General features: G+C 34.8%; 1 protein-coding gene across 1 annotated transcript in view; it reads right to left on the minus strand.

Moving 5' to 3' along the window:
* The window catches only part of LOC121379535 (E3 ubiquitin-protein ligase RNF213-like), a 71,724-nt gene that overhangs the window by 31,903 nt on the left and 26,205 nt on the right, over window positions 1-13,616 (minus strand). Inside the window, exon 5 of the mRNA XM_041508179.1 lies at window positions 11,213-12,939. Within this exon, the coding sequence (XP_041364113.1) occupies window positions 11,213-12,939 (1,727 nt within the window). The remainder of the gene's footprint in view (window positions 1-11,212; window positions 12,940-13,616) is intronic.

Genomic DNA, 13,616 nt, shown 5'->3' on the forward strand with positions numbered 1-13,616 from the left:
AGGGGAGCTACATGTTTTTGAACTTAGTATGCCGAGAGTAGCTCGTTAATGGGACCTAGTTGGTGCTGAGGTGTCTCCCTAGGTTGCCCATAGGGCCCTTAGAAGGGCCTGCTCTGTTCAGATTGTGGCATGACAACCCAGGGGAGACTCGTTTGCAATTGTTTGAACATATGGAATTATACACACAGTGAACATCAGTTGACCGATTGTATATTGGAGACGTCTGGAGATTTGCTTCCATTGAAAGTCTGTGTATTCGAGACGTCTGGTGATTTGTGCCCCATGGAAGTGTGTATTTGAGATGTCTGGTGATTTGCTTCCATTAAGAGTATGAATTCGAGATGTCTGGTGGTTTGCTGCAAGGCAGGCAAAACAAGACCGTAAAATATAATTGTTTTGCATACTTCGGATGGTGGTTAAGTTGTGGGGAGCATCATTGTATATAATTATTAATATTATTGGGTGGGGGTTCATTTTGTTTTTCAAGTCTGTAACACATTTTGCTAAACAAAGTTCCTCGTCCGATGATGGGGGTATAGGGATTATGCCTACACATTTGTAATTCAGTATGTGTGTAGATGAATATTTGATTTCATTATTCATAACAACAACAGCCCCAGATAAAAACCTGTAACCAAGTTCATTTTGGAAGTCATGCCAACTTGCATATTAACAAAGCAGCACACAAACGAGTGGTGATCATTGGGATTGTTGGTCAAATCGGCGGTAAACAAGTATACAATGTTATTAATACAGCTTGTAGAGGGAATGTAATTGGGAGTTAGAGAGAATATACTGGGCCCGTAACAACAGCACCCGATAAAACCTATATCCAAGTTCATTTTGGAAATCACGCTAACTCACATTTATTTAACAAAGCAGCTCGCAGACAAAACGATCGTTCCAATTGTTGGTTAAATCGGCGGTAAACATAATGATATTGGTACAGCTAGTGGAGAAAGGGTGGCTAGAGAGAATATACCCACAACAACAACAACACCAGATAAAACCTATATCCAAGTTCCTTTTGGAAATCACGCCAACTCGCATTTATTTAACAAAGCAGCTCACAGACGAAAATGATCTTTCGGATCATTGGTCAAATCAGCGGTAAACATAATGATATTGGTACAGCTAGTAAAAAAAGTAATTGGGGTTATTTATTATACACCAGGGTAAGATATTACTCATGTCATAACAATTACTTAATATCTAACTAGTGTAATATTGGCACACGCAGACGACTTGCTGGGTATTTTTATTATTATTATTATTTGTATGACGTCGGTATTCGAATGACGTCACTTTGCTCGTGAATAGTGTTGGTATCAAAACTGTTCACTCATTTCATAAAAATGGTATGACAGGCAAGCTCGTTTAGTATTCTATATGTAGGCCTATAATGTTAATGGTACAAATAGTGGAGAAAAGGCAAATGGGGGCTAGAGGGAATACATCCACAATAAAAACAGCCCCAAATAACACTTGTACCCAAGTTCCTATTGCAAATCTATCAACAAAGCAGCTTGCAGTTGGTAAATTTGGCAGAGGGTGTTTCAGGGTCTACATACCCCTTCCCAAAACTTTCTTTTTAAAAATATATTTTCCTGTGGAAAATGACCCGACCTACCCTAAAAACCTCTCTCACCAGTCTAGACACCCCGTTGCACAATTTTGTGCACATGCGCCTGTATTGGTATATTGCTTTGTAACCCCTACCCCCATAAACGTAGCTTGCCAATCTAGACCCCCCCCCCCTACTAACATTCCTTCATATGTGTCTGCACTGGAAAAAAGAGAAAAAGAAAAAGAAAAAAGAAATGAATTTAAAACAACAACAACTAAATAATAATACATGTAATAATGATACAAATAAAGTGATTATTATTTTTTTTAAGCAGCTTGTGACAGATGTCAGTAGGCAAAGCCACCTGTAATTTTTGTTTGTCAATTTCGCTTCTTTTCTCTCGAAACCACAATAACTCCCCCCCCCCCCCCAGCCACATGCAGTGATGCTCCTTTTCCTTTTTCATATATAATAAGAATTTTTATTTGTAATGCAGTGATGCTCCTTTTCCTTTCATTAAATGTATATAACATGTTATCAGCAGTTGACAACAACCGACAAATAAAGAGGTGACAGTCTCACAGCAATTGACAGGTACACACATTGCAGAATCAAAGCAAGTTGTTACTGGTGTGGAACAAAGTCGTCCCTCAAACAACTACCCACCCCTACCCCCAACCAATTTGTTTTGCTTTTTAATTATTATTATTTTATTTTTTATTCTGCAGCACATAGAAAACAGTCACTCGCATCAAAACGATCCCCATCATATATAATGAATTCTTCCACAGCTTGTGTGTGGGTTTCACAAAATAATGTTATGTTTCAGTTTTATGACTTGAAACTGTTGATAACAAAGTATAAGCATGGTCAATATAATAATAATTAACAGTTTCATGCATTGGGTGAAGTGCAAATGTAATCACTGTTGAAATAAAAATTACAAAAATTGCTGATCGGGGATATTTTGGAAACATAATTTTTTTTCAAACCCCCCCGAGCCGATCGCCAAGCCAGCCACCCAAAGTGCCACTTTGGTTGGTTCGCGTACTATATTGACCAGTTATTGGAGGATGAAGAAGTTGAGAGTGTCAATCAACCAACCCCTTTGCTATATCTGTTCCCAGTCCGTCCTCAGGCATTGACTTCCAAACACACCACATTGCACCCTATACTATAGTTCCACACATTGCACCAACTCATACTCTTGACTTATGTTGTAAGTCTCCAAACCCTACCCATTCTAACAATGTTGAGATATCCCATGGGCCTGCTCACCATCGTACCAAACCCAGATACCTAGATGACTATGACATTGACACAAGGCAGAATAATCTTGTGGTCTGGAGGTAGTCTACCCGATGATAGTTCCACTGTGTCAAATTATTTTACATGTGTACAACCTAATACCTTTTAAATTTTAGTACAGTTACATCATATTCATGTGGTTTGTTTATACGCAGTGTACCAGTTGTTTTGGTGACATGAGTATTTATATTAACATTACTCAAAGTTTGACTGAATCTTAATCCAAAATATTGTAGTGACAATATTGTTTATAGCTAGTCAGCTATATCCATTATTCTTTTTATCAATTAATGAAGTCAAATTTGTTCAGTATTTATTAAGTTAGTTTCTGTATAGCGCTCTAATTTAAATGTTTATTTTCAAAATGTTGTTTAACATGAATGAGAGAACAGTGCTGTCTTTTTTGGTACTGACATTTGTGGTAATAAAGTTTACTTCCGGTTACTGTTCTGCCAAGAGATGTCTTGTGTTATTTTAGATCGGGTATTTGTGTAAAACTTAACTGGCGTAGCACACATGTTGAAGCCCAAAATGTCCCAATTGCCCAAGATGTCTTAATTTGGACATCTTGGGCAGACACCAGCCCAAGATATCCCAATTGGGACATCTTGGGACGATCTCTGGCCCAAAATGTCCCAACTGCAAACTAATGTGTTGAAGTTTGTTTTGTTTAACGACACCAATAGAGCACATTGATTTATTAATCATCGGCTACTGTACCGTATGTCAAACATTTGGTAATTTTTACCTTAGTAGAAAGGGATCTTTTAAATATGCACCATCCCACAGACAGGATAGCACATGCCTTGGTATGTATAATTCGAGTACATGTATACTGATATACTATGAACAAAAAAAAATCATCCAAACAAACTGTGAATTGGCGAAGCCGTTCTCACATAAGTTTGCGAATGATTCTTTTTGTTCATACCCAGATGAACGTAAAAGAAATAACAGATAATACTGATAATTAAATCTGAAACATACTTACTAATAATAACATTAAAAGTTCGTATTTTATTCTGAATGATATTTTTGGTTAAAACAATAATGCTCAGTAAAACAAATTACCAATATAATCACGTCATCAGGTACAACGTTCCTTGACAGCTGATTACAGGTGGCCGCTAGGACAGGTTTGACTATATATATCTATATATATATATGTATATATATGTATGTATGTATGTATGTATGTATGTATGTATTGATGGATGGATGGATGGATGGATTGATGGATGGATGTACATACATGTAAGTACGTATTTAATTATTTATTTATTTATTTATTTATTTATGTGTATGCCACAATAATTATACATAGGATAATATTATTAGATAAACTCAAACTGTTTAGACAGATGATCTGTTTGTGGCTGGTTTTTTTTTTATCTGTGTATTATTAATTCATATGATGCATTTTGATATTTGCAAGTATATTAACACCAAACTGTATTAATACCAAACTGTTAATCGGTGACTGAAGAAATGTCCATTCCTTTTATATATTATATTCCAATACATGTATGTCACAAGAATTCATAGGAGAAATACATTCCAGTGTCCAGCAAATACACCACCAAATACTTAAGTCTCAAAGACAGACAATTATCCAGACCACTATCAAGGATGGCCTTTTTAGGTATTGCCAAAAGTCTTCGAGACAAGTACTAGTATTAATCACATGTGGATTCTCAAGAGTTCCAAAGCTTTACTTGAAATCATTCTCTCTTAATCCAGATCAAGTTCACTAATATTAAATTGTTTGATTTTTCAACATTATACACAACAATCTCCCATGACAAACTGAAGGAAAAATTCCATTCCTTAATCAGCGGAACATTGGTTACAAAGAACGGTGAATGCAGATACATGTCCATTCTAATCTTCCATGGATCTGGACCATTCGTAAAGACTGAAAGTGAATCCAGACTACAGTATACTAAGGCAGACATATAACGTATAACTTTACTCTTCGCTATATTGACGATCTTATATCATTCAATAATAGCAGAAATACAGCTTACCTTCAATTGATTTACTCACGAGTGTTTGAAATAAAAGAAACATCTGAAGGTATTAGATCAGTTTCACACCTCGATCTATGCATAAAGATTCAAAGAGACACAGGTCTCCAAACTAAACTGTATGAAAAAAAGCAATGACTTCAACTTTCCAATAGTCAATTATCCCTTATGTCGAACAATATACCTTCTGCTCCAGCTTTTGGTGCCTACATATAACAACTTCTAAGATACCGTAGAACATGCTATAATTGGAATGTATATGGTATTGTTATCGTGACCAAAATAGATTGTGAAATAAAACACACACACACACACACACACATATACTCTTCAAAAAAGTAGGGGAACCTGAAATATTAATGCTAATATCAACTATTAGACCGAACATACATTTTGACCACAGACATCCTAGTAAAGAACGTTCAGGTCTGTTTATCAACACACCGAAACACATTCCATAGTTTGCACGTGCATTACGCAGTTGCCCCGTACACGTGCGTGGGGTGTCATTCTCGATTTTGACAATTTCAATCTATTTCATTCTGTTGATCATACAGTTGTTATTGTTTTGTCTTTAGTAATTTTTATTGTTTGAATTTGCGATGCGGCGTATGTAGTGTGAATGCAACACGATGAGCATCTATGGGCTATTGGCATGCTGCAAACGGGCAGAAGTCAGCGTGAAGTGGCCAACACCTTCAATGATTCAAAGTCAATGATTAGCAGACTATGAAACATGTACCAACAAACCCAAAATGTTGACGATCATCCCAGGGCAACGACAGGAGTACAGGATTGATTAACCCGTAACCAGGCTCTAAGAAATCAAGCTCAAACAGCAAATCAAATTATTGCAAACCTTCATCAAGAGTAAACACCCCCTTGTACATCAATGAGAACCCAAACAAGAAAATGCTAAATTAGGTAGAGTATCATTAAATAGATATTTACAAAATATTTACGTGTCAGTTTAATATGAAAGACATAATCGATGAAAATCAGTTTTATTCTATTTCCGACACTACTTTAGTTAGAGAATGATCATGAAATCAAAAATTATTTTGCCAAAATTTGCCATTTTTAAATTATGTCTGGAGAAAAGAAACCTGCTACAACATCACTGGTACGGCATAGCAAAAAACTGATATTTTATGTGCACTGTCCCGCAGACAGGACATTATACACCATATATATACATATTTATATGTCGTTAAACAAATCTTCTATCCATCCATCCATCGATCCGAGGCAAGATGTAGCCCAGTGGTAGATAGCTTGCCTGATGTGTGGTCTGTCTAGGATCGATCCCCCTCAGTGGACCCATTGGACTATTTATCGTTCCACCCAGTGCGCCACAAGTGGTATGTGCTATCCACTCTGTGGGATGGTGCACACAAAAGATCCCTTGCTACTAATGGAAAAAAAGTAGCGGATTTCCTTTCTAAAACTCCAGCCGGTGATGAATAAATCAATCAATGTGTTCTAGTGGTGTTGTTAAACAAAACAAACTTTAAACCATCCATCGATCCATTTAGATGTACATACGTACATACGTACCAACACACCCACCTACCTGCTTACATCCATACATGTACATGCATACCTATATACACAGATAGTAGATACACACACACACATTCATGAATCAATGGCTGGAATAGGAAAACTCAATAGCTTCACCAAGCAGGTTTTCTTTCTCTAGCCGTAATTTAAAAATGGCTAATTTTGGCAAAATAATTGTTGATTTCATCATACATACATACATACATACACTATTGCAAATTAGATGTAAATTAATCAGGTCACAGCAGCACAATGTTTATTAACATGTAAATAAACATGCTACGGTAACACTACAGAATTGACGTATGCATTCATAATTATAAACCAAAAAACGCTTAATTAATAAAGCAACTTTACATTAAAAGCTGTTCAACTTTCTGAAAACAAACAGAAAATGTCAGGTACTAGTTTATTTTAATATAAGGATATATTCCTTTTGAAAAGATATGGCACAATATATTCATATGCCATTTGAATATTGAGTAATGACTGACTGGAATTAAAGTTGTGTATGCAGTTTACAAAGACACATTGTATTAAGCTTGTGTTTATATGATAACGAGAATATTACCCTTCTGTGTTTGGGTATTGTCAATAAATCAATCAATGTGTTCTAGTGGTGTCGTTAAACAAAACAAACTTTAAACTATCCATCGATCCATTTATACGTATATACGTACATACATGTACCTACGTACCAATCCACCCATCTACCTACCTACATCCATTCATCCATACATACCTACATCCATGCATGCATACATATATACATAGATAGTAGATACACGCGCACACATTCATGAATCAATGGTTGGAATTGGAAAACTCAGTAGCTTCAGAAGCATCCGACAACGGCTGAATGCATGGTTCGAACTACCCGATAGGTCGAACAGACTTTGATGCACTGACAGTGTTCGAGCCAATGAGATTCTACTGTATATCAAAGAATTTTGTATGTGCCATCATTTCTGTGGGAAAGTGCATATAAAAGACCCTTTGTTGCTAATGGAAAAATGTGACAGGTTTCCTCTCAAGACTACGTGTCAGAATTACCATTTGTTTGATATCCAATAGCTGATGATTAATTAATTAATGTCAGGGCACAATATTTCACGCGAACCGCCGTTCTGTTCGTGCGTTGGTTATGCAAAATTAAATTTACGCGAACCGGAAATTGGTTACGTTGTGACCTGTAGACGTTTAGAAATTAAGACTTGCAAACTTCACGATTACAGGAAGTTTATTAACGCAGACATACTACTAGTGTTCCGACAAAAGTTTTAGACTGATTTTTAGATACTTGATGCACCCAGTAGACGTTATATTGCAACAGTTGTAATGTGCGACCTGTCTAAACTAAATGCTCAGTATAGAGTCGAGTCAAAAGTTTTAAAGATATGTGCACGGACCGCTGGGGATGGCTAAGTTATATGTTGCTATTTTATCTCTAAAGGAATATATGTAGACATAATATTGGATTGGCTATAATTTTACAAATGTTCAAAACGGTTTTAACATTAAACAGAAATCCAAAAGTGTCACAAAAGTTGAATAATACTAACATCGCACAATGAGCTTTAAAAAACAAACATTTGGAACATCATTGTAGTATAGACGTACCATCGATAAAGTGAAAGTAACATGGCCAAAGCAAAACAAAAAAGGGGAATCTGGAAGTATTAAAAAAAAAACTTTTAAAAAGTGGCATTTCAAAAAGGATTTCAATAATATCAGTGTCAAATGGTGGTCTTCCTTTTTTATGTCATACGACTTATTTGTATTAATCTAATCATGTACCAGTGAGTTGCGTATCAGTGAGTTGACTGTTTTATACATGTAGTTATAGGAACTGGACATTTGTTGTTAGGGGTTTTTTGTAGTTCTTTTAATCGGCTGTATACCAAATTTTAAATATTATCAATACCAAATGGTAGTCTTTATTTGTTGTTATTAATATGTATTTTTTTATTAGTCTAATCATGCACTAGTGAGTGTTGTGTGTTATTCTTCAGAGGAACCAGAGAATGGGCATTTTCCCTCCAAATGTGTTGATTTTGTTTCAGTACTGGTGCTGATATTTAGTCCTTTTACAATATTGTTAACTTTAGCAAGTATTAAAGAAACTGTTTTATAAAATGTTTCCTTTTGTATTTTGTTTTAACTTTGAGCTAAAAATTATGGATTTAAAATATAACTTAATTTTGAGGTAACCAGTCGGGTAACCCATGGGTTACACAAATATAATTCACATAACTGAACAATTGGTTACCTAGGTAAAAACCATGTGAACCGACTTCCGGTTACCTTGGATTTTGAAATATTTTCTCCTGAATGTGTTCTAGATGTATCGTTAAACAAAAAACAATTTAAGCAAATGTAACAAAGTATATGGCATCTCTTGGCCCAAGATGTCCCAAGGACATCTTGGGCCAAACACTGTCCAAGATTGGGACATCTTGGGCAACTGGGACATTTTGGGCTTCAACACAGCGCCATCTGATGGGTCATTTCTATTTATAATAAAACATTAGATGTACAAAAACAGTTTAGAAAATATTTGGGATATGTCATTCTAAGACTATTCATTAACATTTCCTTACTTTGTTTTGACAAAAATGTCAGTTATTTTAGAAAAAAGATTTTTAAATGAAAATAATGCTAAGTGATGTCATTGTGATGATGCTTGATGTGTACATGTCAATAGCAGGAAACAGGTTAATATTTAGGTCTCACTACACAGTTGACTTCTGGGTGAGAGTTCATTCATCACGGTCCACTATAGTTCCTAACTGTGACTCATATTAATTTCTAGGAAATGGTGATGGATTAAAACAATATGTATGTTTAATGGTAAGCCTTCTGGATGTTATTTTGTAATATTGTTCATTGACCTTTTGGGACATGGGTGTATAGCGCAAGAGACAGCCGGAGTGAATCGGTTACTGAACCACCTGTTCGGACCGGTACTACAGCCAGATGCAGTCATATAGCAAAAAACTGAGATGGAAATGTTCTCAATTTTAGAGTGAAAATAAATGCTTATATATGTTCACAATGGTGTATGTTGAAAACCCATTCTATTGGCAGTCTTCATTTGAAGTTGGGCAATTTAACATTGGTTTCAATGGCAGATGACATCTGTGTAGTGAGACCATAATGTAAAACATGGAATTAGTTTATTTAAAAAAATATAAGTTTAGCAAGCCAAAATGAGAATGTACTAGTGTAGCATCCTTATAAAAGGTCATTTCATCGATTTGGTTTTTAGCCAAGCTTATGGGGGCCCTCTTTGGATAAATATTGCAAACGTCAATTTTATTTATTTTTTATTATTTTATTATTATTTTTATTTTTTTAGGGGGGGGGGGGACGGGGTTCAAGAATTGATATGCTAATGTTCTTACATGTAATATATAAATTGATCTGAGTGTCTAACACTGAGTTTCTCATTGTAAAATGTCAAAATTTAAGGTCAATATATCCAAATTCACCCTGATTTCTGTGATTTTGTGCATAATGAATTTTTTCTAATGCACAGTCATAGTGACAAACAGTTTTGATGTTATTGTGAATATATAAGATAGTATTCTGCTATCAAAGTTGAATTTGTATCCGCCATTAATAATATGTGGATCTTCATGCTGAAATATGCCCCAAAAAATAAAAAGGATTTCAACACTAATTCACTATGAAATGATTGATGCCTATAGCAACCATTGATGAAAACTAATATTTTTAATGAACTAACTAGATAATTAGCTTTTTTGTATGTTCCTTATATCAGAACTATACTAAAAAGGTCATACATTACCATGTAGTGGCTGTTTGTTTGATGGCCATCTATTATGTGGATGACCAAGGAGTAACAATGTAATATGAAGTTTTATTGGATGGTATGATACATCTATCTTTTGGTGTATTGTTTAGAGTTCATAAGTTGCACTGGTCTAGTATGGCTTTTCGTGGTGTAAATGACCCAAATTATCAAACTGACTTCAAACCAAGTTCGACAAAATCTGTTAAAAGACTTTAAAGGTCTCACTACACAGCTGACTTACGGGTGAGAGTTCATTCATCACAGTCCACTATAGTTCCTAATTGTGACACGTTATGGTTCACATATTCACTTCTAGAAAATGGTAAAGAATTAAAACAATATGTATGTTTTATGGTTACAAGCCTTCTGGATGTATTTTGCCCATGTTATTTTGTAATATTATTCATTGACCTTTTGGGACATGGGTGTATAGCGCTAGAGACAGCTGGAGTGAATCGGTTAATGAATCACCTGTTTGGACCGGTACTACAGCAAAAAAATTAAAACAGAAATGTTCTCAATTTTGGAGTGAAAATAAATTCTTATATAATGTATATTCACAATATAGTATGTTGTTAGTGCCAACGAGAACACATTCTATTGGCAATCTTCATTTGAAGTTGGGCAATTTAACATGGGTTTCAATGGCAGATGGCATCTGTTTAAGGCCACAAGGGAGATTAGTGTACTACTATTTGTGTAACCTTTAAAAATATAATAATTATAATGATTATAATTAAATATCACAAATTTTTATGAAAGTGTCCACGAATAAATCTATCTTCTGAGTGTTAGTTTTTTTTCATAATCAAATATTTCTATTAAAAAAGTTACAGGTGTTTTTGATATGCCAACATATGGCTGTTATGGACACTATACCTACACTGGATTGGTACTATAAAATATATTTGCAACCTTAAAAATACATACCATGTTGCAGCATCAAATGCATCACCAATTGAAGATGTTCCAATAGCAGTGAGAATATTTTCCTTTTCACCAGATTCACTACACAACCTCATGAGATGTTCACTGAAGACATCTGGCAACTCAAACTGAGTATATCTTTTTGTACAAATGACTTCTATTAGTTCTTTTACTGGTATGGAACACAAAAAACTGAATGTTTCTTTTTTCAAAGCAGATGCCAGGTTTTCTTTCTTCAAGACATATGGTGTTTTCAGCAAGAGATCAAGATGTTTATAAACAAATGGCAAATCATCAAATTTGTTTTTGTGTTGTTTTTCACAGCAGTGTTTCTTGATCGCTGTCTCAAACCATTTCATCACCAACTTGGAGATCATTTCCTCAGACATATCAGTAGTGTTTTTCTTTTCAAGTGTCTTCAGAAACAGTCTATGTATAGATGCATTTTCTGAAGCAGCAATCATCATATACAGATTATCATAAGACGCTGGTAACTTGAAAAGAACAGGAGACTCTATTATTTTTATCAGAGTATCAATGTCAGCAGAGTCGGATTTATTTAACACTCCTATTATATCTGTAACAGTCTGTTCAAGAACTTGGGACATTTCCAATATGACTTTAGGTTTTGAAGCTAAACACTCCACACGTTTATGCAATGCTTCAAAACGTCTTTGCCTGGAAGACTTCTTACAATCGACCAAAACTGAATGAAATGCATTCAACAGTTCACTCCGAGGTAAAGAATTTGATTCATTCAGTTTATATAATAATTCCATGGAGCAATCTATTGGAGAATGTCTCAGAAATTTCAGAAACAGATCTGCAGCACCAGCATCTCCAAATTCTTTTTGTTTGAGGATCTTTTCACAAATATGTTCACACGTTAATAAATCACAAGAAATAGGCAAGTTGCCTGCATAACCAAAACATGTCATCATGAAAATAGATCCAAATGCAGGATAACAATATTTTAGCATGTTCACAATGTGACTAGATTTTTCTGGAAACACAATAAAACAAAGTTCATTTACAATTTTTTCCAATATTTTCATTGATCCAGATGGAAGATCACTGCATTTCACATTGTTAAAACTTTCCAGAATTGCTAAAGATGTTGTTCTGGAAATAGTTTGAAGTTTTTCACATGTTGTTGTATGCAGGGTGTCACTACTGACCAGTAAAGAGCAAACATAGCCAAACAAAAGGAACACTTCCCACATCTCACATTTCACATTTCTCATATATACTTCCAGGATTTTCAGTACTTTCTTAGTATTCAGACTGTTAGGGTGCGAGCTGGAACTGATGTAGCTTTGTGCAAGTGAATGAAGATCATCAGTCTGCATGATTATGTCCTTTAAGCTGGATGAATCAACAATTCTAAGTAGATGCTGAACATGATGTGCAAATCCAATCTCAATACCTTTAGTACTTGTATCAAAAACATCACGAATGATGGATGTTATCTTGTTAGCCTTCCTATATGATTTATTCTCCACTATGTAAGTGAAATAATAAATTGCAGGTGTCCATATATATTTTTTTATTCGACATCGGTACAACAGCTGACTAACATCAGCAGGAACAGATATGGCTGAGCTCATCCAAAGATAGTCTCCAATGTGAAGTAAATTTGCCCACCTATAACGTTGTTTGTCAAAGGTATATTCCACAAACACAGCATAAACTGTCTTATGCTCAAATGGAATATCAAAGATGATTTGAACCTACAAATATACCAAAAACAATATATAGTGGTTGACATACTACCATCCATACCGGTTTTTACTTGTTAACATCACCATGGGATGAGAAATTGTTTTGTCTATCGTCCAATGAACCAGCCATTATTTTATATTTATACTCACATTACTTTGAGTCAAATATATATCTACATACAAATATTTATAAAATTAATTAATTGTGGAAGTACATAGTTATAAATTATGACATTTATTAAAATAATGTTTTTCTTGGATGTTTTCAAGAAAACACCCGCATCAAACACACTATTTGCCATCACATTTTAAAATCCTTACTATTGGGCATTTCTATTGCTGCTTGCATGATAGAGAAACAAACACTTCCATTCTCTAAGAAATGATTCCGAATATTTGGCAGACAGACAGAATCACAGGGTCAATGGCTGAAGTGCTCTACATAATCGTCCTAAGTATTTCGAGTGTAAATTTGACTTCATGAAAGGATGCGAAGTGTTCCAATCACAAATGCTTTGTGTGATTCTGATGTGCACAAAAATGTTGTGATGGTTAATTTGTTTATGAATGAGAGTGGTATTCAAACGAATAAACAATGAATAATAAATATGCATATAACAACAGATACATTTATAAATGCTGTTAAATTGCTGTAAATTATGTTATTATTAAAGCTATTTCAACAC

The sequence above is a fragment of the Gigantopelta aegis genome, chromosome 8 (genome assembly GCF_016097555.1).
Source record: "Gigantopelta aegis isolate Gae_Host chromosome 8, Gae_host_genome, whole genome shotgun sequence".
NCBI classification, from domain to species: Eukaryota; Metazoa; Mollusca; class Gastropoda; order Neomphalida; family Peltospiridae; genus Gigantopelta; species Gigantopelta aegis.